Source organism: Bufo bufo, chromosome 6 (assembly GCF_905171765.1).
Source record: "Bufo bufo chromosome 6, aBufBuf1.1, whole genome shotgun sequence".
Taxonomy (NCBI): domain Eukaryota; kingdom Metazoa; phylum Chordata; class Amphibia; order Anura; family Bufonidae; genus Bufo; species Bufo bufo.
Genome location: NC_053394.1, coordinates 308,648,519 through 308,673,240, shown reverse-complemented (window position 1 = coordinate 308,673,240; position 24,722 = coordinate 308,648,519). Strand labels below are relative to the sequence as shown.

Here is a 24,722-nt window from a genome sequence, read left to right as displayed (position 1 = left end):
AGTGGTTATTGCATGTGCTATGTGTATGCCAAAAATGGTTGCAGGTCAGCTTAAAAGGAGTTAGGGTATGGTTTAAAGTGGATATGGATGCTTGTAGGAGATATTCTATGTGCATGTATGTAATTGGAAGACAGTGTTGGGTGATGGTTGCTAATGAGTTTTACGGTGCCGACACCCCAGAGGAGGAGATGAAACTTGCTAATAGTGGAGGGCCTTGCGCTATTCACGATTGGCATTTCTAAATATTACAGAAGGAATTGATGGGATTACCATAAATGTGTCCTGCTCTTGTAGGGTTAGAGGAGGAGGGGGTTACTTGTTAATGGGAGGTTTTATTGACCACCTTAAGGGTGTTTATATTGTAAGACTATATGCTTGGATATATCACTTGACTATGTATTCATATGTTTTGTACTTCATTTATTGTATGTATCTGACAATGGATATACTTTTTGTCTACAAGCATGACATAATGATGTTAAAAAGATTGAAAAACAATAATAAAGAACTATCTGATTTAAAAAATATATATATAAATATTAAAGAGCATCTGTAACTATGATCAGCCATATTGGAGCAGGCATACTGCCTTGTAGGGTTGATCATGCTAAATTAAATGAGCCCTCTATTACTGAAATATGATGGATCGTTGCAGCAAAATCGTTACTCTTATGCAAATGAAGTGCTCGGAGCATTGGGGCCTGGCCTAGCCCCCCAGAGCACCATTTCACCTCTACCTCTGCCTCTCCCCCATCGCTATTCTAATTTACAGGGCCAAGCATCCTCACTGTCCGGATGCCTGGCCCTGTAATCTCGCACTTGAGCAGGCGAGACTTCATTGGTACATGCGCATTTGATCTCACAAGGCTCTTCCTGCTGAGATCTGCACTGCGCAGGCACATAGGCAGTCGGTCTCCTCTCAGTAATGTCTTCTCCTCCAGGAGTAAACCGACATCCTCGGTGGTTGCACAGTGCAGATTTCAGCGGGGAGAGCCTGGTGAGATCAACTGTGCATGTGCCGATGAAGTCTATTGTAACATGATGCTTGAATAAAAGATATGTCATTGAAAAAAGCGAGTGCTGGGTCTTCTTGTATTTTACAAAATATTGGGACTGACCCTGCTACGTGCCGACCGCACTTTCTTTGCATCACAGCTTGGCCCTGTCAGTTAGGCCAGCAGGGGAATAGCGTTGGGGTAAGAGGTTAAATGGTGCTCCGAGGAGCTAGGCCAGCCCCCTACCGCAGTGCCCTGAACACCTCATTTGAATAAGAATAACAGTAATGCTGCTGTCTATCAGACTGCAATAATAGAAGGCTCATTTAATTCACCATGATCAACCCTACTGGGCATTATGCCTGCTTTAAAGGGATTCTGTCAGCACAATCCTGGACTATTCTGTGGAATACTATATAAGTAGTGCCACAGATAAATACTCCAGATCGCCCTTTTTTCTCTCTAATGCTCCCTATTACCCCAATGTCAGCGCTCAAAGCTGTGCTGAAATACACAGTCTGGACTTCCGAGTGCTGACAGGTACAGGGGGCAGCACTTATCTGCAGTTCTACATGAGTGGTCCAAGATCGTGGTGACAGATGCCCTTCAACAAACTGAAGCCACTTTGTAAATTGCCATTAAAACAACAGGGAGGGAGGCTGCGGCTGCTGTTCAGTGTACAGTCGTGGCCAAAAGTTTTGAGAATGACACAAATATTAGTTTTCACAAAGTTTGCTGCTAAACTGCTTTTAGATCTTTGTCTCAGTTGTTTCTGTGATGTAGTGAAATATAATTACACGCACTTCATACGTTTCAAAGGCTTTTATCGACAATTACATGACATTTAAGCCTCTTTCACAATACCGTTTTTTTTTTCCGTTTTGCAGGCCGTTTTTTGCGTTCTGTATACGAAACCATTCATTTCAATGGTTCCGCAAAAAAAACGGAATGTACTCAGTATGCATTCCGTTTCCGTTCCGTTGAAAGATAGAACATGTCCTATATTTGGCCGCAAATCACGTTCCGTGGCTCCATTAAAGTCAATGGGTCCGCAAAAAAAACTGAACACATACGGAAATGCATCCGTATGTCTTCCGTATCCGTTCTGTTTTTTGCGGAACCATCTATTGAAAATGTTATGCCCAGCCCAATTTTCTCAATGTAATTACTTTATACTGTATATGCCATACGGAAAAACGGAACGAAAAAACGGAACCGAAACGGAAACACAAAAAACGGAGAAACGGATCCGTGAAAAACGGAACGCAAAACACTGAAATCGACATACTGTAGTGTGAAAGAGGCCTTATGCAAAGAGTCAGTATTTGCAGTGTTGGCCCTTCTTTTTCAGGACCTCTGCAATTCGACTGGGCATGCTCTCAATCAACTTCTGGGCCAATTCCTGACTGATAGCAACCCATTCTTTCATAACCACTTCTTGGAGTTTGTCATAAGTAGTGGGTTTTTGTTTGTCCACCTGCCTCTTGAGGATTGACCACAAGTTCTCAATGGGATTAAGATCTGGGGAGTTTCCAGGCCATAGACCCAAAATGTCAACGTTTTGGTCCCCGAGCCACTTAGTTATCACTTTTGCCTTATGACACAGTGCTCCATCGTGCTGGAAAATGCATTGTTCTTCACCAAACTGTTGTTGGATTGTTGGAAGAAGTTGCTGTTGGAGGGTGTTTTGGTACCATTCTTCATTCATGGCTGTGTTTTTGGGCAAAATTGTGAGTGAGCCCACTCCCTTGGATGAGAAGCAACCCCACACATGAATGGTCTCAGGATGCTTTACTGTTGGCATGACACAGGACTGATGGTAGCGCTCACCTTTTCTTCTCTGGACAAGCCTTTTTCCAGATGCCCCAAACAATCGGAAAGAGGCTTCATCGGAGAATATGACTTTGCCCCAGTCCTCAGCAGTCCATTCACCATACTTTCTGCAGAAGATCAATCTGTCCCTGATGGTTTTTTTGGAGAGAAGTGGCTTCTTTGCTGCCCTTCTTGACACCAGGCCATCTTCCAAAAGTCTTCGCCTCACTGTGCGTGCAGATGCGCTCACACCTGCCTGCTGCCATTCCTGAGCAAGCTCTGCACTGGTGGCACTCCGATCCTGCAGCTGAATGCTCTTTAGGAGACGATCCTGGCGCTTGCTGGACTTTCTTGGACGCCCTGAAGCCTTCTTAACAAGAATTGAACCTCTTTCCTTGAAGTTCTTGATGATCCTATAAATTGTTGAAAGAGGTGCAATCTTAGTAGCCACAATATCCTTGCCTGTGAAGCCATTTTTATGTAACGCAATGATGGCTGCACGCGTTTCTTTGCAGGTCACCATGGTTAACAATGGAAGAACAATGATTTCAAGCATCACCCTCCTTTTAACATGTCAAGTCTGCCATTTTAACCCAATCAGCCTGACATAATGATCTCCAGCCTTGTGCTCGTCAACATTCTCACCTGAGTTAACAAGACGATTACTGAAATGATCTCAGCAGGTCCTTTAATGACAGCAATGAAATGCAGTGGAAAGGTTTTTTTGGGATTGAGTTAATTTTCATGGCAAAGAAGGACTATGCAATTCATCCGATCACTCTTCATAACATTCTGGAGTATATGCAAATTGCTATTATAAAAACTTAAGCATCAACTTTTCCAATTTCCAATATTTATGTAATTATCAAAACTTTTGGCCACGACTGTACATGAGTGGTCCAAGATCGTGGTAACAGATGCCCTTCAATAAACTGAAGCCACTTTGTAAATTGCCATTAAAACAACAGGGAGGGAGGCTGCGGCTGCTGTTCAGTGTACATGTCAGGGGCTCATCAGGGTCACGACCACGTCTCCAAGTGCTTGGCCAGCCGGGGGCGCTGTAACATTGAGCGTTCATAGGCTGGGGAGGAAAAAAGATTAACAGAGAAAAAAGTCACACAATCATCAGCATCCCTATGAACACAGCTTTATATCGATCTGGAAAATCTGACTCCCCTTCAACGTGCAGTCCAACGTAAATAACATCACTCCGCTCCATCCAGTCCTAACCAACATACAGTCCCATGTAAATAACATAGCTAATCTCCTTTAAGCCCCTTCAACATAGAGTCCCATTCTGCAGAACATCCCTCCCCTCCAATGTACAGTGCCAGGTAAATAACATCACTCCCCTCTGTCCAGCCCTCTCCAACCTACAGTCCCATGTAAATAACATAGCTAATCCCCTTTCAGCCCTTCCAACATACAGTCCCATGTAACGAACATCTCCCATCCAGCCTTCTGCCCCATGTAAATAACAGAAGACGACCGCTCACCTCACCAACGTGTTTCCTCTGTAATCTGGGAGGCCCCGCCCACTAGACCACGGGTCTCCTCCTCTTCCTGTGACGTCATACCCACCAGGAGAAACTCCATTCTAGTCACTCCCGGAAGTGAAGCTGTGAGCCGCAATCATGCACCGGAGAGGGGTGGGAGCGGGGGCGATAGCCAAGAAGAAGCTGGCGGAGGTGAACGGACTTGGGGTTAACCGGGTCGTGGGCTCCCAGCTTGTAAATGTGTAGACATGAGGCAGGCTCGTATTGTGCCCGGTGTTCCCCAGTGCAGAGCTGACAAGACTGTACTGTAAATGCCAGTGGTGACTATCCTGTACACCTAGTGCTTTCCGTACCGTGACGTCACCAGACACGTCATGGGCAATACTTGTTCAAAATGGCTGCCGGGGAGTAGTACTGTTACCCATAGCAACCAGTCAGCTTCTGTTATGTGATTGGACCTGGTCCCTCTCTAGTTGTTGCAAATCTACAACCCTGCGGGGTGCATCCTGGGAGTTGTAGTTTCCCAGCAGCTGGAGATCCCCACTGTGTGCGGATTCTGTTTCTGTATCACTTTAGTTAATGCATTATTATGAGTCTTAGGTTTCAGCCAGTGGAAACCATCACAGACGTGTGACCTTTCCATTAGCGTTTAGGGGATGAAAGAAGACTGGTGCCTTGCAGCGCAGGGTTCCAATCTGCATGGAGTTTGTATGTTCTCCCCGTGTATGCGTCTGTTTCCTCCCACACTCCAAAAGTATACAAATAGGCAAACTGGCTCCCTATGAAATTGACCCTGGGGTGGTTGTGTGTTGGGGCAGCCACTGACTTCCCAGGGAGTCGTCCCGGCCACACGACTTTGAGTCTCTGTGAGAAAAGTGCATTACTAATGTCATTGTCTCAGATAATTAAAAATCTCCGAGAAGCCCCTGAATGGTATAATAAGTGATGATATACTTCTCTCTTTCTCTGCCACCATTTCCCCCAACATTGCCACTGCTTGTTTGCAGACTGCACTGGTGACTTACATGTGACCACTGCAGCCAGCCACTGTCTTCAGCAGCCTACAACTGAGGACAGTGATTGGTTGCAGCAATCACATGGCATATACTTGCATGACACTGATGCAGTCTTTAAACAAGTAGCGGCTGGAGGACTGGACAGTGCTGGCATGGAACAGCACTGGAAAAAGAGGTAAGTATGGCACCATTTTTCTATTTGAAGGAGTTGTGCAAGAAACCCTAGCTCCCACACCACACCAAACACATACTCTCACTCACTATCTCTACTGGATCTCTAAATCAGGCATCCTCAAACTGCGGCCCTCCAGCTGTTGTAAAACTACAACTCCCACAATGCCCTGCTGTAGGCTGATACCTGTAGGTTGTTCGGGCATGCTGGGAGTTGTAGTTTTGAAACAGCTGGAGGGCCGCAGTTTGAGGATGCCTGGTCTAGAGAGAAGATTACTTACCTGCTTCCTGGTGCTGGCTCCCCACTCCTTCTCCGTCAGGCCTGCAATGCTCCGCTGCACTCCCTCAATGTCAACGTCCGGTTTGACATTGCCACAGCCAATCACTGGCCGTGGTGGTGACCGTCTCCCCTTACATCTTGACAAATGGTAACCTGGTGCAATGGGATCCGGTCTCTGCTGCAGCGATGTCAAACCGGATGTTCACACAGCCCAATTCTTGAACAACCCCTTTAGGACGCCTAACCGATTTACTCGTTTGGAATCACCACAAAAATGCACACCAGATTGGGCTTCCTGATTATGGAGCAGGCCCATTTGGCTGCATCTACTGCACCTTGTATACGAACATGCTACTAATGAAGCCACATGGTCTGAGACACTTAAAGGGGTTGTGGCATTTATCATGTGGAAAAGGTTAAAACAAGGCACTTACTAATGTATTGTGATTACCCATATTGCCTCCTTTGCTGGCTGGATTAATTTTTTCATCACATTATAGACTGCTCGTCTGCATGGTTACGACCGCCCTGCAACCGACCAGTGGAGGTTATGCTTGCACACTATGGGAAAAAGTGCCGACCTCTCTGTTGGCCGGGACCATGGGAGCGCACGTAGGCTGGTGCTTTTTTTCTATAGTGTGCTAGCACGGCCACCGATGATGGTATACAGGGTGGTCGTAACCATGGAAACGAGCAGTGTATAATGTTATTGAAAAATGAATCAAGCCAGCAAAGGAGGCAATATGGACAATCACAATACATTAGTTACTGCCATGTATTAACTTTCTCTACTTGATAAATGCTATTTGCTGAAGTGAGACATCCCCTTTAATTTGCTTAGACCAGTGTTTCCCAACCAGTGTGCCTCCAGCTGTTGCAAAACTACACCTCCCAGCATGCCCGCACAGCCAAAGGCTGTGCGGGCATGCTGGGAGGTGTAGTTTTGCAATAGCTGGAGGCACGCTGGTTGGGAAACACTGGCTTAGAGGGAGCAGCTCCTTGAAAGGCGTTTTGGGTAGAGAGGAGTTCCGGCGATGGCTTGTGACTGCTGTCTCTAAATTGCCTACGTACATAGGGGGGAATTTATCAAGCCCTGCACTCTAGAAATCACAAACAAGTCACAACATACATTGCACTTGCACTACATTTATTATTACTGTGCAACGTTTTCATAAATTTGGCGCACGGCCACATGGCACCTCTGATCTAACAACTAAAATCAAATACACCTACAATGATGAATCCCCCCTTAAGATACACAGATGAAATTTAGGAGCATCACAGTCTAAAGCTGGCCATGCATCTAAGGCGTCATGCACACAACTTTGTGTGTTTTTCGGTCTGTGTATTGTGGATCCACAAAATATGGATACTGTCCATGTTGCATCCACGTTTTTGGTGGACCCATTGACTTAAGTGGCATTGTGCTGCCAAGTATAGGACATATTATATACTTTTGTAGAATGGACACATGATGCGGAAAGGACACGGATCATCTGTGTGCTTTCTGCATCCGTATATCTGTTCTGCAAAAAGATAGGATACATCTGCAAAACGTGGACCACCGATACATTAAAGTCAGAGGGTTCGCAAAAAAAAAAAATGCTAATGGCATACGGACCACATCCATATTGCGAATCTGTGATATGCAGGTCGCAAAACAGATATGGTCGTGTGCATGAGGCATATTACTGTATTATTTGTTCCCTGGGAGATCTCTTTTATCTCTCCTTATGGCAGCAAACATACATGCTTATAGCTTTCTAATTTAAAGGGGTTGTCCCATGAAAAATGTTGTACAATTTTTAAACCAGCTCCTGGATCTGAATACTTTTGTAATTGCATGTAATTAAAAATTCAGCATAGCCACTGAGTTATTCAATAAAATGTATCTGTATAGCGCCACCTGCTGTTTGTTTTTTCTTATTTCTTTGACCCGCTTACTGAGATGGCCGCACATGCTCAGTTTCATCCTTCAACTGCCTCCTGAGCTGTGATAGGATGAGCATGGACACGCCCTCTTAGCTGCAGCAGAAAGGACACGCCCCTTGAGCTGTGAACTTGATATAAATCTAGCAGAACAATGATTGGGGAGATCTCTGGATCCATGTGAGGTACAGGGCTGGTTCTAGATTAGTTAGAAAGAGATTTGCATGTACTATGTGATGTCTGATTTTCTTTTTTTACATTAGTCATGGGATAACCCCTGTAATTGAGCCATACACCTAGAACAGCATTCTGGTGATAGATGATCTTTTCCATTTAGTTGGAAGAAAAATGCATTGTATAAAATTCTAATAAGCTCTCCACTCTTTCCAGGCCAAGTACAAGGAACGAGGGACTGTCTTGGCAGAGGACCAGCTTGTACAGGTGACTCCGCACTCTTCTATTGCTGGACATGCAGAGAAGTCAGGAGGGTCTGCATTGCTGTCGTAGCATTACCAGGGGTTTCACTGGTGATTGCGATATATTTTCCCCATGAAAGCTGATATGGCTGACAGGAGGTAACTGCTTCTGATGCCATGAACAGAACGGAGGAGAAATCTGGACCACAATTTTGTGAGGGAGACGAGATAGAGACTGCCCTGTTACTGCACCTATACCTAATGCTGGGTTCACACGTGAGCGTACCTTGTTGCGCTCCGTATGCACGATTTTATCGGGCGTCTCACATACGCGGCTCTGAAACAAGCAAACGCCCATTGTCGCGCGTTCCCGGAAGTCTATGTACGGGAACGCGCGACCATACGCCCCAAAGAAGCTCCTGTACTTCTTGGGGCGTAGGGCGTTTTACAGCGCGTTCGTACGCGCTGTAAAACGCTCAGGTGAGAACCATTCCCATAGGGAATCATTTGTTCTTGCCTGTTGAGCGTTTTACAGCGCGTAGGAACGCGCTGTAAAACGCTCAGGTGTGAACCCAGCGTAAGAATTCAGGCTCACGGTCCTACTTTCTTTTTTTGGATGAGGGTACACTTTTCTTTGTATCTATATCTAGCGGTAGTAGGCAGCAGACGATATGGTGTCACTTCTGACAGAGAATTTCCAAGATATTCCATTAATGTTCAGTTGGTGAGGGTCCGATCTCTGCAGTCAGTGGGGGAGATTTATCAAAACTGGTGCAAAGGAAAACAGACTTAGTTGCCCATAGTAACTAATCAGAGTCCACCTTTCATTTTCCTAAAGAACTCTGAAAAATAAAATGTGGAATCTGATTGGTTGCTACAGTTAACTAAGCCAGTATTACTTTGTGCCATTTTTGACAAATGTCCCCCAATGTGTACTATGCGGGCTTGAAAAACACAAGCAGTGCACTACTTTTTTTTTTACCCCATTCTAGCAATTGGTGGCGGTCACTTCATTTGAACTCTCATCAATGGGTCATTTATATCCTAGTACTTGTATCAGCAACCTCCGGCACTCCATCTGTGGTGAAACAGCCACTCCCAGCATGCACACTTGCTTGGCTGCTCTTGGCACTCCCATAGAAGTGAATGGAGCGAGCTGGGAGTTGTAGTTTTACAACAGCTGGAGTGCCAGAGGTTGCTGACCCTTGTCCTAGTGATATGCCACCAATGTCTGTACTGATAAAGGTAGGTCAGATCCTGTTAATGGCTGGCTGTGAATCACTCATTATTCCTCTCATTGTTCCTCTCATTATTGTAGATGTCTAAGCAGCTAGAAATGTTCAAGACAAATCTAGAAGAATTTGCCAGTAAACACAAACAGGAAATTCGGAAGAACCCCCAGTTCCGGGTTCAGTTTCAAGATATGTGCGCGACGATTGGAGTGGACCCTCTGGCCTGTAAGTTCTAGCTGTCCTTTCAGTCATTTACACAACATGGGGTTTAGGTCTGTTGTAGTAAGAGATATATCATGTCAGACTTCTATCACCCAAGTAGAACTGCAGCTATCAATTATTTTATTCTATTGATTAATCCAGCAATTAATCGAGTACTCAAATAAGAAAAAAAACTAATTAAAATAAAGTTTTCCTTTATAAAAACTCATCAGAACCCCGTGCCATCAGTCCTCAGCGCTATCAGTCCCGCCCATGCCATCATTTCCCCCCCCGTGCCATCAGATTCCCCAGTGCCATCAGCTTCCCCCAGTGCCACCAGTCCTCTGCCATCAGCCCCCCATGCCATCAGCTCCTCCCATGCCATCAGTCCTCTGTGCCATCAGCCCCCTATTCCATCACTCCTCCGTGCCCTCAGCTCCTCCCATTCCATCAGTCCTCCGTGCCCTCAGCTCCCCAGTGCCACCATCTCTGATCCTAGCCATCAGTCAAATACTTACCTTTCCTGTAGGGGCGCCGCCAACACTCCACAGATCTTCCATCTTCTTCTTTGCGCGGTACACTGTCCTCCTGATGTCAGATGGCATTAGGTCATAGTGCGTGCTTAATGTCCTGATGTGTGTATGTCAAGAGGAGGGTGCGGGCCGGCGGGTGACCACGGAATGGTGAGTAATAGCAAATGCTTCACTCACGCTCTGTGGTCACATGACACAAACGAATCCTTGATGCAAAAAATTTGCATCGAGGATTTTGTTACTCAATTTACTCAAGTACTGGTTGCAGCCCTACACCCAAGTCTTGTCGTTGGATTATCATTGATAATATAGTTTAGAAATCCTCATATTCTAGAACGGTTTGAGTGACCGCTGTGTATTGTTTTCCAGCTGGTAAAGGCTTCTGGTCAGAAATGCTGGGTGTCGGAGATTTCTACTATGAGCTTGGTGTCCAGATAGTAGAAGTCTGTCTGGCTCTAAAGCATCAGAATGGAGGTAAGTGTTAGGCGGGGGCCGCGCATGCTTATGGCTGAGGGTGGGGGTGATGCTACAGGGACTAGACTTGTCTAGTCCGTTATCCCCCTCCTGGGTGATCAGACAAATGTGTGCTCCATTATATATATTTTTAATATCATACTGTAACACATACAGCTGCTACTGGAGTCTCCTCATATAAAAATGAAGCGATCATAGTCCTATTTCCCTCCGACAGGGAAAAACTGAGGGCACTTTTATAAAATCAGTGGAGAAATGGAAAAGCTGTCCTGAGCAACCAATCAGATTCCAGGATTTATTTTTCAAAGATTCCTACGAAAATGAAATCGGCAATCTTATTGGTTGCACAGTGATTGGCTGCAGTGGTCTCATGCACTGCACCTACACATCGCTGTCACCAGAGCCATGAGCTGTGACCCCTTTTCATGGACATATTTAGGGTCTCAGCTCAGAAACCCCCAATGTAAAATTCTAACTTTCCAGAATATCGGAAAATTGAGATCTGCTTCTGTTTCTTACTATGTTCCACTTACAGATGGGCTTTGCAGACTGTGTGTGGCCTGTCATACACAGCACATTCCTCCCTGTAACTTCTAATTATTTGTTCCTAGGTCTGATAACCCTGGCTGAGCTCCACCAGCAAGTTTTGAAGGGAAGAGGGAAGCTGGCTCAGGATGTCAGTCAGTGAGTAGCCATTATGTGCAGCGGGGTCATTGGGGAATGGACTTTTATATTATATCTGTATTTGTTACACTAAATGGTTTCTGATCATGGAATATATTGTAATATTTGGCAAAGACCCTGAGCTATAACCCTTTTTGGGTTAATAAGGAGATTTTTGTATCCCTTACCAGTAAAATCTCTTTCTCGCTCTTCATTGGGGGACACAGGAACCGTGGGTATAGCTATGTCCTCTAGGAGGCATTGACACTAGTAAAAGCTGTTAGCTCCTCCCCTGGCAGCTATACCCCCTCCAGCCTGGAGAGAGAGCTTCAGTTTGTGTACAAGCCGTAGGAGAAGCAAGCCAACTAAAGAGAAAACACGTGGAAAACCAACCATGTCAAAGGACCCAATGGGGTCCAAACCAGCAACAGCTACAACTGTGGCCGGACAACAATATTGGGTGGGTGCTGTGTCCCCCAATGAAGAGCGAGAAAGAGATTTTACTGGTAAGTTATACAAAAATCTCCTTTTCTCGCCCATATTCATTGGGGGACACAGGAACCGTGGGACGTCCGAAAGCAGTCCACAGGGAGGGAAAAAGCCACAGACCCATGGAAGCAAGCGTCCCTGCAGGTATCTAAGAACTGTCTCCTGCGAGACCTGCGACCCACGCAGCGACCGTTGATGCATAAGTATGCACCTGGTAATTTCTTGTGAACATGTGTAAGGAGGACCGGAACCGCCTTACACAACTGTGCAGCCGAAGCGCGATTCCGCCTAGCCCAAGAAGCGCTCACTGCATTGGGAGAGCGAGCCGTGACTTCTAAAGGTGGAACCCTGCTCCGGGCGCGGTATGCGTCAGCACTTGCAGACCGATCCAACGTGCAATCGCCCATTGGAGGCCGCCAATCCCTAGCGAGGACCTCCTGGAGAGAAAAGGGGGTCCGTACGCCGAGAGGGACTGGAGGCTGCTAACAATGAGTAGAGCTCTGACAACGTCCATAATGTAACTCCCTTCCGTAGGGTGCGAAGGAAGGGACAGTAAATGGAGGGACAATTTCGTCATTGATATGGAAGTCAGAGACCACCTTCAGGAGAAGAAGGAATGGGCCGGAGAACTGCTGTATCATTGAGAAGAACCAGGAAGGGGATCTTGCAAGAGAGCACACCCAACTTAGACACCCACCTGATGGATGTGATAGCCACAAGAAAAACTTCCTTCTAGGACAGGAGCCGGAGTAAGAACTCCCGCAAGGGTTCAAGTGGAGAAGACTGGAAGGCTGAGAGAACTACATACAGACCCAAGGCTGTAAGGACGGTACAGAGGAACCGTATGTGCCCCTCCCAGAAGGAAGGTCCCCATGGGCACCCGGGAAACCAGAGTACCCTGGCAGCTGCCCCAGGACAGAAGCGCCAACACCTGACCCATCAAGGAACTAAGGCTAAACCAAGGTCCAACCCTGAATGTAGAAGGATAGGACCGTGGGGAGCGAAAAAACAGGAAAGGAGGGGATGTCCCGGCTTTCACAGAAGCCCAGGAAGGACCTCCAGGTCCGATAATAGATCCTGGGCGATGCAGACTTTCTGTCCTGAATCATAGTGCGGAAGACATCCGCTGAAAAGCCTCTCCACGTCAGAATGGAGGTTTTAATAGCCACGCCGTCATCGAAAGAAGGTCGTCTCTGAGTGGCAGTGACCAAGGGACGTCTCCAGGAAGGAGAACGAGGTCAGCATACCATGCGCGACGGGGTCAACCCGGAGTGACCTAGGATTTGTCGGAATGTCCTCCATCCGGATCCTCCGTAGAACCCTGGGAAGGAGGAGAAGAAACACGTAAGGCGGGAGAACTCCCACCAAGGAGAATCAGGGCGTCCACGCCGCATGCTTCCGGAACTCTGGCTCTGGAGAGAAAGGTGGGAAGCTTTCGTGTAGATACCGTTAGCACACCCAGACTAATGGAAGAGTCCCTGTAGGAGAAGGAATGTGGAGGGCGCCACAGCCCACCAGTCGGACCGGATCGTGCCTGGAATGAAAGGCCACCAAACTAATACCCTGTGCAAATGCAGATGAGGGAAAGTAGCAACGTAGGAACTACCAAGGCATGTGGAATGGCTATGAACCTTGAGGCAGAGGAGGAAAAGACAGGAGAAGAATAGGCTAGGTTTAAGCCCATTCCCCGTCTGAGACCAGCGCTATACAGAAGTAGCCAAGGATTAAGGGGCTGTGCAAAAAAACTCTGCCTAAGGAGGAAGCCAGGCAAGGGGAGTCTCACTGTATTGCTAGCCCCATACCCCCGCAGAGGCCACCGAATTCCGTGTTAAGAGTCCACCGCCTGACGAAAGAGCTATGCAGAGCTGTGAGCAACACCTCTCCCACAGTAGTAGCCAGCGCTTGCCCAGTAAGCGCAAAACTGAGGGGGAGGCCTGAGACTATCTGTAGAAGCCACGTACCATACTGCCCCAGTTAAGTAGAGCTAACCTTAAAACTCTACCTGGAAGGACGCAGAACAGGTGCAACTGCCAAGCTAGCGCCAGGGTAGGACCCCTACCTGAGGGGGATGTCCCACTGGAACGACCACAAACTCGAGCATTAGAAAAGCTGCACCTGTGGAGTAGAACAAGCTGTAGGAGCTAAACCTGAGTGATAGCATAACCACTTTCCCAGGGAAGGGGGAGTGGTGGATAGAGAATACGAAAACACTCGACTCGCTGGAACGTACTTCCCATATATGTGCAATGGTGTATGCACTACGTATTGATGCGGACAAAACCGTGACCGACTGGAACAACGGAGGCCCATGGAGATGGGGGGTCTCTAGGACATAAAGTGATGCTAGGAACCCACTGAGAAGACAGAGGATGTTATAATCATGCGCGAAACCAGCACCAAAGGAAGGAATAGCCACCGTGTCCACTGGTGGCACCCATATAGCACCAAGGTAAGAGTGTCAGGCACCTGCGAGTACCGACTGTTGCCACGCCCCCCTTGGAAATAAGCGAAGGCACCTAGAACCGTGGTGCTGCAGAATTGCAGCATCCGAAGATGTTTAGTTATTCCACGCTATTGGATCACTTGCGGAAGGGGGTAATGCAACAGAAGCACGGTGATGTACAACACTCCGCCTATGGAAGGATAGTGCGACAGTCGGAACCGTATTCAATGGTAGTGCAATTAGCTACCTAAGGAAGGTGTAAGCTACGGCAAGTACTAGCCAGTCGTAGGGAGAATACCCCACCTATGAAGGGGGGCGAATGCCCACGGCGAGAACTAGTGCATATGGCGAGTCCTGTACCACGTGGGAGTGCAATAGTTGCACCTAAGTACGGGGGTAATGCATACAGCCCACATTGTAACCAGTGATAATGTCATCGCGCCATGAATGGATTTGCATATGGCAGGTCCCGAACCCCATGTCATTGTACTTAGTCCGCCTATGGCAGGGGATAATGTATAAGGCAGGTGCTGTATCGCGAAGTAGTGCAATTACTCCACCTAAGGAAGGGTTAATGCATATGACAAGTACTACTGGCCAGCTTAGACACAATCTCAGAAGATTGCTTCGGACTCATGTCAGTGTCTGATTGGTGATTGTCTCCCCCCTTCCTCTCCTCTCCGGACGGACCCTCCCCAGTGAGGGAGGGTGTGTCTGAGCGTAACACAGGGAGGAAGGGTGAGGTTGCGAGGAGAAAAGATGCGCTGTGTTCCGCTCGCGCGTAGGTCTACTCCTCAGAATCTAGGGGACTTATCAACCAAACTACCCAGCGGGTGGGATGGGAGCTTGTAGAGGTCCGTCTTCCGGAATTCGCAGGAGGTGCAGTATCAATCAAGCGACTCCGGAGGTGGACTGCATAGGTGGAGAATTATCCCCCAAACGACCCGGGAGGGTGGATGGGAAGGTCAGAGGTCCTTAATTGAATGGCGCCGGCGAAGAATTATCAACCAAATGACCCCAGAGGGTGGACTGGGAGTCCCAGCGGACCCCTACTGGATTACGCAGGTGGGAAATTATCAACCAAACGACCCAAGAGGGGCGATTGGGAAGTCAGAGGTTCCTTACTGAATGAGCTGGTGGAGAATTATCAACCAAACTACCCCGCTATTGAATTGCGCAGGCGCAGAATTATCAACCAAACGACCACGGAGGGTGGATTGGGAATGTCAGAGGTCCTCTACTGAATTTTGCAGGTGGAGAATTATCAACCAAACGACCCAGAAGGGTGAATTGGGAATTCCAGAGGCTCTCACTGTAAGGCTACATTTACACGTCAGTATTTTTCTATAATCCGATTTTCTGTCCGTTTTTTGCGGATCCGTTGTTCCTGAAAATGTTTCCGTATGTCATCCGTTTTTTGCGGATCCGCAAAAAACGGAAACATGTATAAATTTCAATAAGCAAATAAAGTTGTTAGGATTTCTTTAAAAAATAAAAAAAAATTTAAATGTAATTTCCAGGAACGGAAAATGTTTCCGTATGTCATCCGTATGTCATCCGTTTTTTGCGGATCCGCAAAAAACGGAAACATGTATAAATTTCAATAAGCAAATAAAGTTGTTAGGATTTCTTTAAAAAAAAATAAAAAAAAAAATTTTATGTAATTTCCAGGAACGGAAACATTGTGCTGTCCGTTTTTTTCCAGGACCCATTGAAAATGAATGGGTCCAGATCTGTTCCAGAAAAAACGGAACAGATCAGGAAAGAAAAAACGGACGTGTGAATGGACCCTAATGCGGAGGTGAGAATCATCAACGCCCACAGAGGATGGATTGGAATCCTTCAGAGGTCCAGCACTAAATGCGCAGGTGGAATTATCAACCAAATGACCCGGATGGTGGATTGGGAATATCAGCTGTCCTCCACGGGATTTGCAGAGGAGGAGAATTATCAACCAAACGGCAGGGCGGATTGGGAACTATGAGAGGTGCTCCTGATCCGAGATAGGACACGGGCCCAGTGTGGTACCGCACAGACAGGGTGGTCTTGCGGTAATGAGGGGTGTGGAGGGGGCCGTATGGACGCACATCTCTTTTATTTTTTTTTTAAACTAAGATGACTGCCTCAATGACAAGAGGAAGGGTTAATTACTCCACATGAGGAACATTTCACTGGGAGTGGCACGCCCCCTTAGAACTCTATCTCTCCCCAGATATGCCGGACCGCAGAGGGACCAAGCACCGCGATATGAGCCCGCCCGGCAACGGACGAAGGCTCCACCCTGCGGGCCGTGCCAAAAAATATGGCGGCCGGAACACCATGCGGTGCACGGTCGAGTTGTTCCTGATGCTGTTTAACCCCTTCCGGAGCGGCGCGCTCGGCGTCCGCTCCGGAACTCTGGTCATGGCGGTAAGGTCCATAGTTCGATTAGTGGATCGCTCCGCATCCACTGCATTGAGAGCACAGCACTGGCGGAGACTGTCCGGCCGTTTATGTGCCCCTCCGCTCGGACTCCCGCCATAGAAAAATGCCTGCCAGGTGGTTCCACCTATATTAACCCCCTATGGGCCGTCCTGCTAGGCAATGAATAAAAACTGCCAGAGGGGGAAGAAGGGAATGGCTGCAGGGTGCTGGGCTATTGAAGTCCTGCGCCTTGTTAACCTCTGTATTACTGTCACCCCTTCAGCTACTGACACCGTAGTGGCAGGACGCTGGAAAAGGGGGCTTGGATGGGTGACCCCTTGGCTGGCGGGATGCAGGGGAGCGAGGCTGCCCTGGTCCACCTTGTCTTCTGTGGGGGAGGCAGCAGTGCGGGTGACTGGCACTGGCGCAACTCGACCCCGGGAGAACAGGGAGGCGAGGTGTCCACTGTTTTCCCATCTGAAAAAGAAGGGAAAAAAATAAACTAAAATAAAAAATCTTTAGGAGGTCTTGCCTCCTATTGACACTAGAAAAAACGGAAGCTCTCTCTCCAGGCTGGAGGGGGTATAGCTGCCAGGGGAGGAGCTAACAGCTTTTACTAGTGTCAACGCCTCCTAGAGGACATAGCTATATCCATGGTTCCTGTGTCCCCCAATGAATATGGGCGAGAAAATACATTTACCAGTCACCTCAAGAAGTATGTTATTGAAGATGTCTCCATGTCGGTTTTCTGAAAATGCAAATGATCAATAGGTGATATATATGAGTGGGAGAAAACAATCACACCCTTCCATGGTTAATCCAAAAAAGAGAAAGACTTAGTAGAGTCAAAGCGTCGCTGTGCTGGGTCAATAATCGAATTGTGTTGTACTTTTTCCATTTTTACCCTTTACAAAGTTCTATGTATTTGCATTGGTGTTTGACTTTATTGTATATCCATGGACACTCTTTGTGGATGGTGTCATTACATCTTCTTCTTCGTCTTTTGCACATTTCACCAAACTCATTTCTTCTTTTAGGGATGATATTATCAGAGCAATTAAAAAATTAAAAGTCCTCGGCAGTGGTTTTGGTATCATCCCGGTTGGCGGAAGTTACCTGGTGCAGTCAGTTCCAGCTGAACTGAACATGGATCACACGGTGGTTTTACAGCTGGCAGAGGTCAGTAAGATGATGTCTCTATTTGCTGGTCAGGCAGCAGTTGGTGGCGGTTTACATCTGGGTCTGTGGATATAAGACTGAGGAAGTGAATTTAAACTCCTCTTGTACCTCACTGTTATTTTTGAATACACTCCTCAGATCTGTGGTGGTGGTTGTAGACGTTTAAGATAATTAAAAGTGTTTTCGGACTTTTTTTATACTGATGACCTATCCTTAGGATAGGCCATCAGTATCTGATAGGCAGAGGCCCGACACACAAGACCTTCGCTGATCAGATGTTTGAGGAGAACTCGGTGTACTGGTGAGTGTCATTGCCTTCTAGTCCTCACCACTTACCAAGCACATTGCTGTCCATTGTAAACGGCTGTGCTTTGTATCACAGCTTAGCCCCATTCACTTGAATAGGACTGAGCTGCACCTAGGCCACTTGTCCAGTGAACGTGATGTTGAACAGCTGATCGCCGGGGGTCCCGATCACCGCTCAGATACTGATGACCTCTCAGTATAAAAAAGTTAGAAAACCCCTTTAAGGGTTTTCAATTCCATGATGTACATAGGAGTCAGTTACTAGATACAGTGTAATGAAAGACATTATCTCAGCACCAGAGGGGTTGTTCCACAAATAAATATTACTTTACTCTTTCAGATCAGGCAAAACCATCAAAAAAATTATAGAAAGCTCCTATTTTTAGACATTGCTGTTGCATGCTTGTTATGGCATCCCCTGGTATTCTTTTGGTTACATCTCAGAATGTCCACCTAAGACCACCCAGATCCTCTTCTACACCAGCACTTTGGGTTTTTTAGTGACACAATGTTTTTCTAGTATTTTTCACATTTTTCAGGCTTTGGTAAAACTCCTGAAAAATCCCCGCAACCAAAGCATGCAGCGACTGGTAAAAATGCACCACAAAAAATTCTGAGCTTGTATGTTTGGTTTTGTATGTAATGTTATCCAACAAAAACATCTGGATGCAGCATGTAATAGCAATGTCTACACACTGGAGCATTTAATTAATGCCAATTGAAAAAAATACATTTTGCATCATCCAACAAGTAAATTGATATTTATTTGTGGGGGAACCCCTTGCAGCTTAGAATTAAAGTCGAACTAAAAAGTGATGGCACCCATTTTTATGCCGCAGGGCTTGACCACTAATGGGAATGGGTCTACACTATAGCACCACACACTGAGGCATGTATGGATGTAGCTGTGTAGCTACCGTACATTATGCCGCCCCACACCATTATCCCAGGAGCAGGACCAGTGTGTCCCTTGTGAAGACCAATCTTTGGCTATCATTGCGTGAGACAAAAGCAGGGCTCATGGCTGAAGAGGATAAACCTTCATTCCTGCATCCGTTGCCGTCTTGCTGTGCACCATGATAGCCTTTGAGAGTGGTGGTGTGAGGTCTATGAACCACCTATAGCTGGACGTCTGGCTCGTAGCCCATTGTCATGCAAATGCCTTCTGATGGTTTCTGTAGACACTGTCAACCTAGGTTCGGGATGTGACATCCAATTTCATTTGCAGTACAGAATGGATCACTATGCGCTTTTCTTCTAATCGGATGATCCGTCTGCAGAGGTTCTCCTCTGTGCGCCTCTTGCTGTCATTCCAGTTCGTCATTGTTCTTCCACCGGGACACACAACATTGAACGGTGCTGACATCAAAGCCTAGGTGCATAGTGATCGGCCGAGTCCTAAACCAAGGTCTCTCATAGGGCTGCAATGATTACTCAATGTAATCGACACAAAAAAAATTTTTTGATCATGTGACCACGGAGCATGAGTGAAGTCAAACCCATCACTCACCGCTCCGTGGTCTCCCGTCGGTACTGCGCTGCACTGTCCTTGGCCTGGCGTGCACACATCGTCAGTGTGCGCTGCTTAACGCTGTGTGACGTCAAGTCCCAGTGCATTTTGGGAAGAAGAAGAAGAAGACGCTGCGGTCCTTCTCCTGCGGACTCCATATCAGTGAGCTGCGCACCCTGCCAGGAAAGGTAAGTATTACAGAGGGAGGGGGGAACATGGAGGGGCTGATGGCACTGGGGGACATGACATGGTGGGGTTGATGGCATGGAGGGGCTGATGGCACTGGGGGACAGGATGGTATGGAGGGGCTGATGGCACTGGGGGACATGACATGGTGGGGCTGATGGCAGTGGGGGACATGATGGCATGGAGGGGCTGATGGCACTGGGGGACAGGATTGTATGGAGGGGCTGATGGCACTAGGGGACATGGCATGGAGGGGCTGATGGCACTGGGGGACAGGATGGCATGGAGGGGCTGATGGCACTGGGGGACAGGATGGTATGGAGGGGCTGATGGCAGTAGGGGACATGGTATGTAGGGGCTGATGGCACTGGGGAACATGATGGCATGGAGGGGCTGATGGCAGTGGGGGACATGGCATAGAGGGGCTGATGGCACAGGGGGGAGCTGATAGCATGGAAGGGGCTGATGGTGCTGAGGACTGATGGCACGGGGGGGGGGGGGTTGATTTTTCATAAAGTAAAATGTTCTTTTAATAAAAAAAAATTCTTATTAGAGTACTTGACTAATCGTTGGATTAATCGATAGAATACTTGATTACTAAAATAATCGATAGTGGCAGCCCTAGTCTCTCAGATCAAGGATTCTGTCGTTGTCAGTTTGCAACAAGTGGAGATAACTGGCACGTCGACGAACCAGGAGGCATCGCACAATCATCCCACACGACTTGATCCGATTTTTGTGATTTCATGTGGCTAAACTTTGCTTTCAATCTGGCTTTTATGCCTCTCCTACATGCCCCAGATTGGAGCTAGAGGCTTGAAAAGGTGATCATTTGCAGATCTTAGCGACAAATGCTACTTCTTTGATTTGCATAACCTTACGGCTTGTCTTTCTTGGTGTTGCAATTTTAATGTTGAGGAGGAATTGGGAACTTTTTAAATCTGTTGGTGTAATATGCACCGAATTCATCAAATGTCACACATGTTTGATACATCATTAAACAGGAAACTTTTGTGCGACTAATTAACATACCTAGCCATGCCCACCTTTCAAAACTGGAGTGGTGTAAAAATGCTAAATGTTTGCACAGATAGACCCAAAAAGTCACAAAAGCAACTTTCTGAAGCCAGAATTCTGGAGTATGCAGGACTTGATGAATTCCCAAAAATATTTGTATAGCTAAATGTGTTTATCACTTGACTTTTTCTTCTGCAGAAGAAGGGCTATGTAACAGTCAGTGAAATAAGGTCAAGTTTAAATTGGGAGAAGGAAAGAGCTAAACACGTCCTGGTAAGTGATGTCCCTTCTGTATCGTTAGCTTGAGATATATAGGGCAGTGTGACTGCTCTACACAAGTAGCATTGTCCATTATCTTTCTATTGTGTAGACATTTAACAAACTGCACAAATAATCCATATTGCCCAGAGAAGTTGATTGGATGCTTATGGGGTCTGATGAATGCCACCCTTCTGTGTATCATCCTGTTGGGTTATAAAGACCAGCTCAGTGTAATCCCTGCCAAATCTTTAGTGCGGTGCTGTAGGCCTCTTTCACACGAGCGTGTCCAGATGCGTTGCAGCAAACCCGCACGAGTAGGTACGCAATTGCAGTCAGTTTTGACTGCGATTGCGTTCCGTTGTTGAGTTTTTATCGCGCGGGTGCAATGCGTTTTGCACGCGCGTGATAAAAAACTGAATGTGGTACCCAGACCCGAACTTCTTCACAGAAGTTCGGGTTTGGGATCGGTGTTGTGTAGATTGTATTATTTTCCCTTATAACATGGTTCTAAGGGAAAATAATAGCATTCTGAATACAGAATGCATAGTACAATAGGGCTGGAGGGGTTAAATTTTTTAAAAAAAATAATTAAACTCTCCTTTAACCCTCTTGTTCGCGCAGCCGGCATCTCTTCTGTCTTCATCTTTGCTGTGCACAGGAAAAGGACCTTTGATGATGTCACTACGCTCATCACATGGTCCGTCACATGATCCATCACCATGGCAAAATATCATGTGACTGACCATGTGATGAGCGTAGTGATGTCATCAAAAGGTCCTATTCCTCAAAGAAGACGACAGAGATGCCGGTTGCGCGAACAAGAGGATTAAAGGAGAGTTAAATAATTTTAAAAAAATTTTTATCCCCTCCAGCCCTATTGTACTATGCATTCTGTATTCAGAATGCTATTATTTTACCTTATAACCATGTTATAAGGGAAAATAATAAAGATCGGGTCCCGATTGTCTCCTAGCAACCGTGTGTGAAAATCGCACCGCATCCGCACTTGCTTGCAATTTTCACGCAGCCCCATTCACTTCTATGGGGTCTGCATTGCGTGAAAAGCGCAGAATATAGAACATGCTGCGATTTTCACGCAACACACAAGTGATGCGTGAAAATCACTGCTCGTGTGCACAGCCCCAAGGAATGAATAGGTCCGGATTCAATGCGTTCACCTCACGCATTGCACCCGCGCGGAATACTCACTCGTGTGAAAGAGGCCTTAAGATGAGTCCACACATTGCATATTTGTTGCAGACTTTCAGCTGTGAAATCCACACCAAAGTACAATCAAATGTAAAGGTGCATTTAGACGGTCCGATGAGCAGCAGATTGTCAAGAAGGAAGCGTTCCTTCCCGACAGTCAGCTGCTCACGACCATATGCATGGGTCCGCAAATGATGTGGACAGCACACGGTGTGCTGTCCACATCCATTGTTCCATTCCACAGCCACGCAAAAAAGATAGAGCATGTCCTATTCTTGTCTTGCAATTGCATTTCTATCATAGTGCCACCCATGTGCGGTCCGTAAATTGCAGAACACACATGGGTCGGTATCCATGTTTTTCTTGGATCTGCAAAGATCACCTCCACAGTATGAGAACAAGTGGTTGCTATTGCTAGTCCTCATACAGCTGCATTGTTTCTGGGAAGTAGATCGCTGTTTAGACACCAAGATCTGTTACCCAGAAACGATAATTTAGGTGCCTGAAGGAACGGTTTCACCTGATGATCGAGTGTTTCGCTCACCGTTAGACGGGCAGCTTGTCGGGATCGAGTGTTCACAGGAATGTTCGTTCACGATTATCTGGCCATCTAAAGCCATCTTAAAAGGCCAAGGTCACAGATAGTTAGCCATATATTTCCCTCTGGAAAGTCTCATCCTACAGTTTTCTGTGGGATCGTTCATGGTATCCCAGCGCACAAGTTGTCAGACAATTCTGGACAGAAAAACACTGCATGCAGCTTTATTATCTGTCTGGTGCTGTCAGGCAACGGATGCCAGACCGTGCTCAAAGTGCACATACACATCAGTTGCGTCTGGCTCCGGCAGAAAAAAACTGACTCACGTGTGCCCCACCCTCACGGATTCTAAGAATGCTGTGTATTTCTAATCTGCAGCGTGATTGTTTTGTTCTGGATATGCTGCAGATTTCATCCATTGCTATATGAGTGAAATCCGTAGCCGTATGCGGAATGAAATCTGCATATAAGTAATGCTGTCACTGAACACGAGATCTTCATTATCGCAGAGATTGTTTTTATAAAATCTGATTTATACTGGAGAAAGATAGAGAATACAGTGTGTCCGCTGCCAAGCAGCTGAGCCCTTTATCAGCCCTAAGGTTGGTGGCCATTAATTGGATCGGATGGAAGATGCAGCTGTTGTCCAATGTATGCTTAGAAACCAATCAAGCTCATAGCACTGATTGGCACTGTGCCAATGGGTGGTTGCAGCTGGGAAGAAGTTATATCATGCCAGACTTGTGAAGGTTCTTAATTCATTTATGAATGCGCATGCGGCATAGTTGTTGCAGAGGTTTCTACGACTGAAAATCAGTTCCATTCATCTGAAGCGAGTTGTTTTGGTGCAAGCACACAGATTAGGGATGAGCGAATTGATTCATTCCTCAGACTTCTTGAGCAGCGAGGCTCCCCTTCACAGGGCCAGACATCTCACACCTGCGCTGTTGCTCCAAGTAGCGTTGCAGATGCAAACTGTGCATGTGTTGCTACACTTTCAGTACGTAAAGAGACAGTTGCAGAAATTTCTGCAACTCATCTGCTGCATGTTATTAATATTGTAACTGAACACGTATAAAAATCGAGAAGCACGAGAGATGCTGAGTGATTACTTTGTCTCCCCCTCCAGGAGCATTTACTAAAGGAAGGCTTGGCCTGGATTGACTCACAAGCAGGAGAAGAGCCCCACTACTGGCTGCCAGCTCTCTTTTCTGAACTTTATTGTCAACAGATCACCCCAGATGAGAGCATGGTGGGGGCTCCGTGACATCCGTCACTGATGACAGAAATCTCCACTACCTCAGACTCCTCTGTCTACAAAATAAAAAAGAAGAAGAAGCCTCTGAGGGAGTTATTTTCTGCTCGGTGTATCTGACATGGGCTGCAGAAGAGATGTATATCTGACCTGTAACTTGGCACTTCTATCCCCCATTCCTATCGGACTACTGGAGGTGTGAGATATACAGCGACTGAGCGCAGGACGGTGAGTTCATGTCCAGCCCATCTGTGCACCAGGACAGGCTGTACTTGATACATATGCAGAGGGTCTCTAGTATTCCTTCCCACGTTTTCGAGGCTCCGAGTATCCAGCATGGGAGGAATGGGCCTATAGCAGTTATGGATCCTAGCCTGGATGAAGAGCAATCTTATGTATCCATGTAATATACTTTCTATCAATAAAATTTTGGAATATGTAAGTTGTCAGCAGCATGTTCTGTATTTGCTGGTTTCCCCCACAAGGCTCATTCATTGAAGTGGATGAGTCTGTGGGGAAAGACGGACCGCACTTGGACGCCATCCTTAGGCCTCATGCACACAGCCGCCGTTTTTGCAGCTCGGATGCGGACAGCACTCCGTGTGCTGTCCACATCCGTTGCTCCGTTCCGTGGCCTTGCTAAAAAAAATAACATGTCCTATTCTTGTCCACACTTTGCAGACAAGAATAGGCAATATTGAAGGCTGT

The 24,722-nt window shown here is 46.7% G+C and overlaps 1 protein-coding gene across 1 annotated transcript; it reads left to right on the top strand.

The window, feature by feature from the left end:
* Window positions 1-4,358: 4,358 nt before the first annotated feature.
* SNF8 (SNF8 subunit of ESCRT-II) lies at window positions 4,359-24,067 on the top strand. Its single transcript, XM_040437276.1, has 8 exons — window positions 4,359-4,495; window positions 8,090-8,140; window positions 9,434-9,572; window positions 10,451-10,555; window positions 11,167-11,239; window positions 17,591-17,732; window positions 20,950-21,024; window positions 23,889-24,067. Exons 1-8 carry the CDS (start codon window positions 4,442-4,444, stop codon window positions 24,024-24,026), a joined length of 777 nt encoding a protein of 258 aa, XP_040293210.1. The 5' UTR covers window positions 4,359-4,441; the 3' UTR covers window positions 24,027-24,067.
* The last annotated feature ends 655 nt before the right edge of the window (window positions 24,068-24,722 follow it).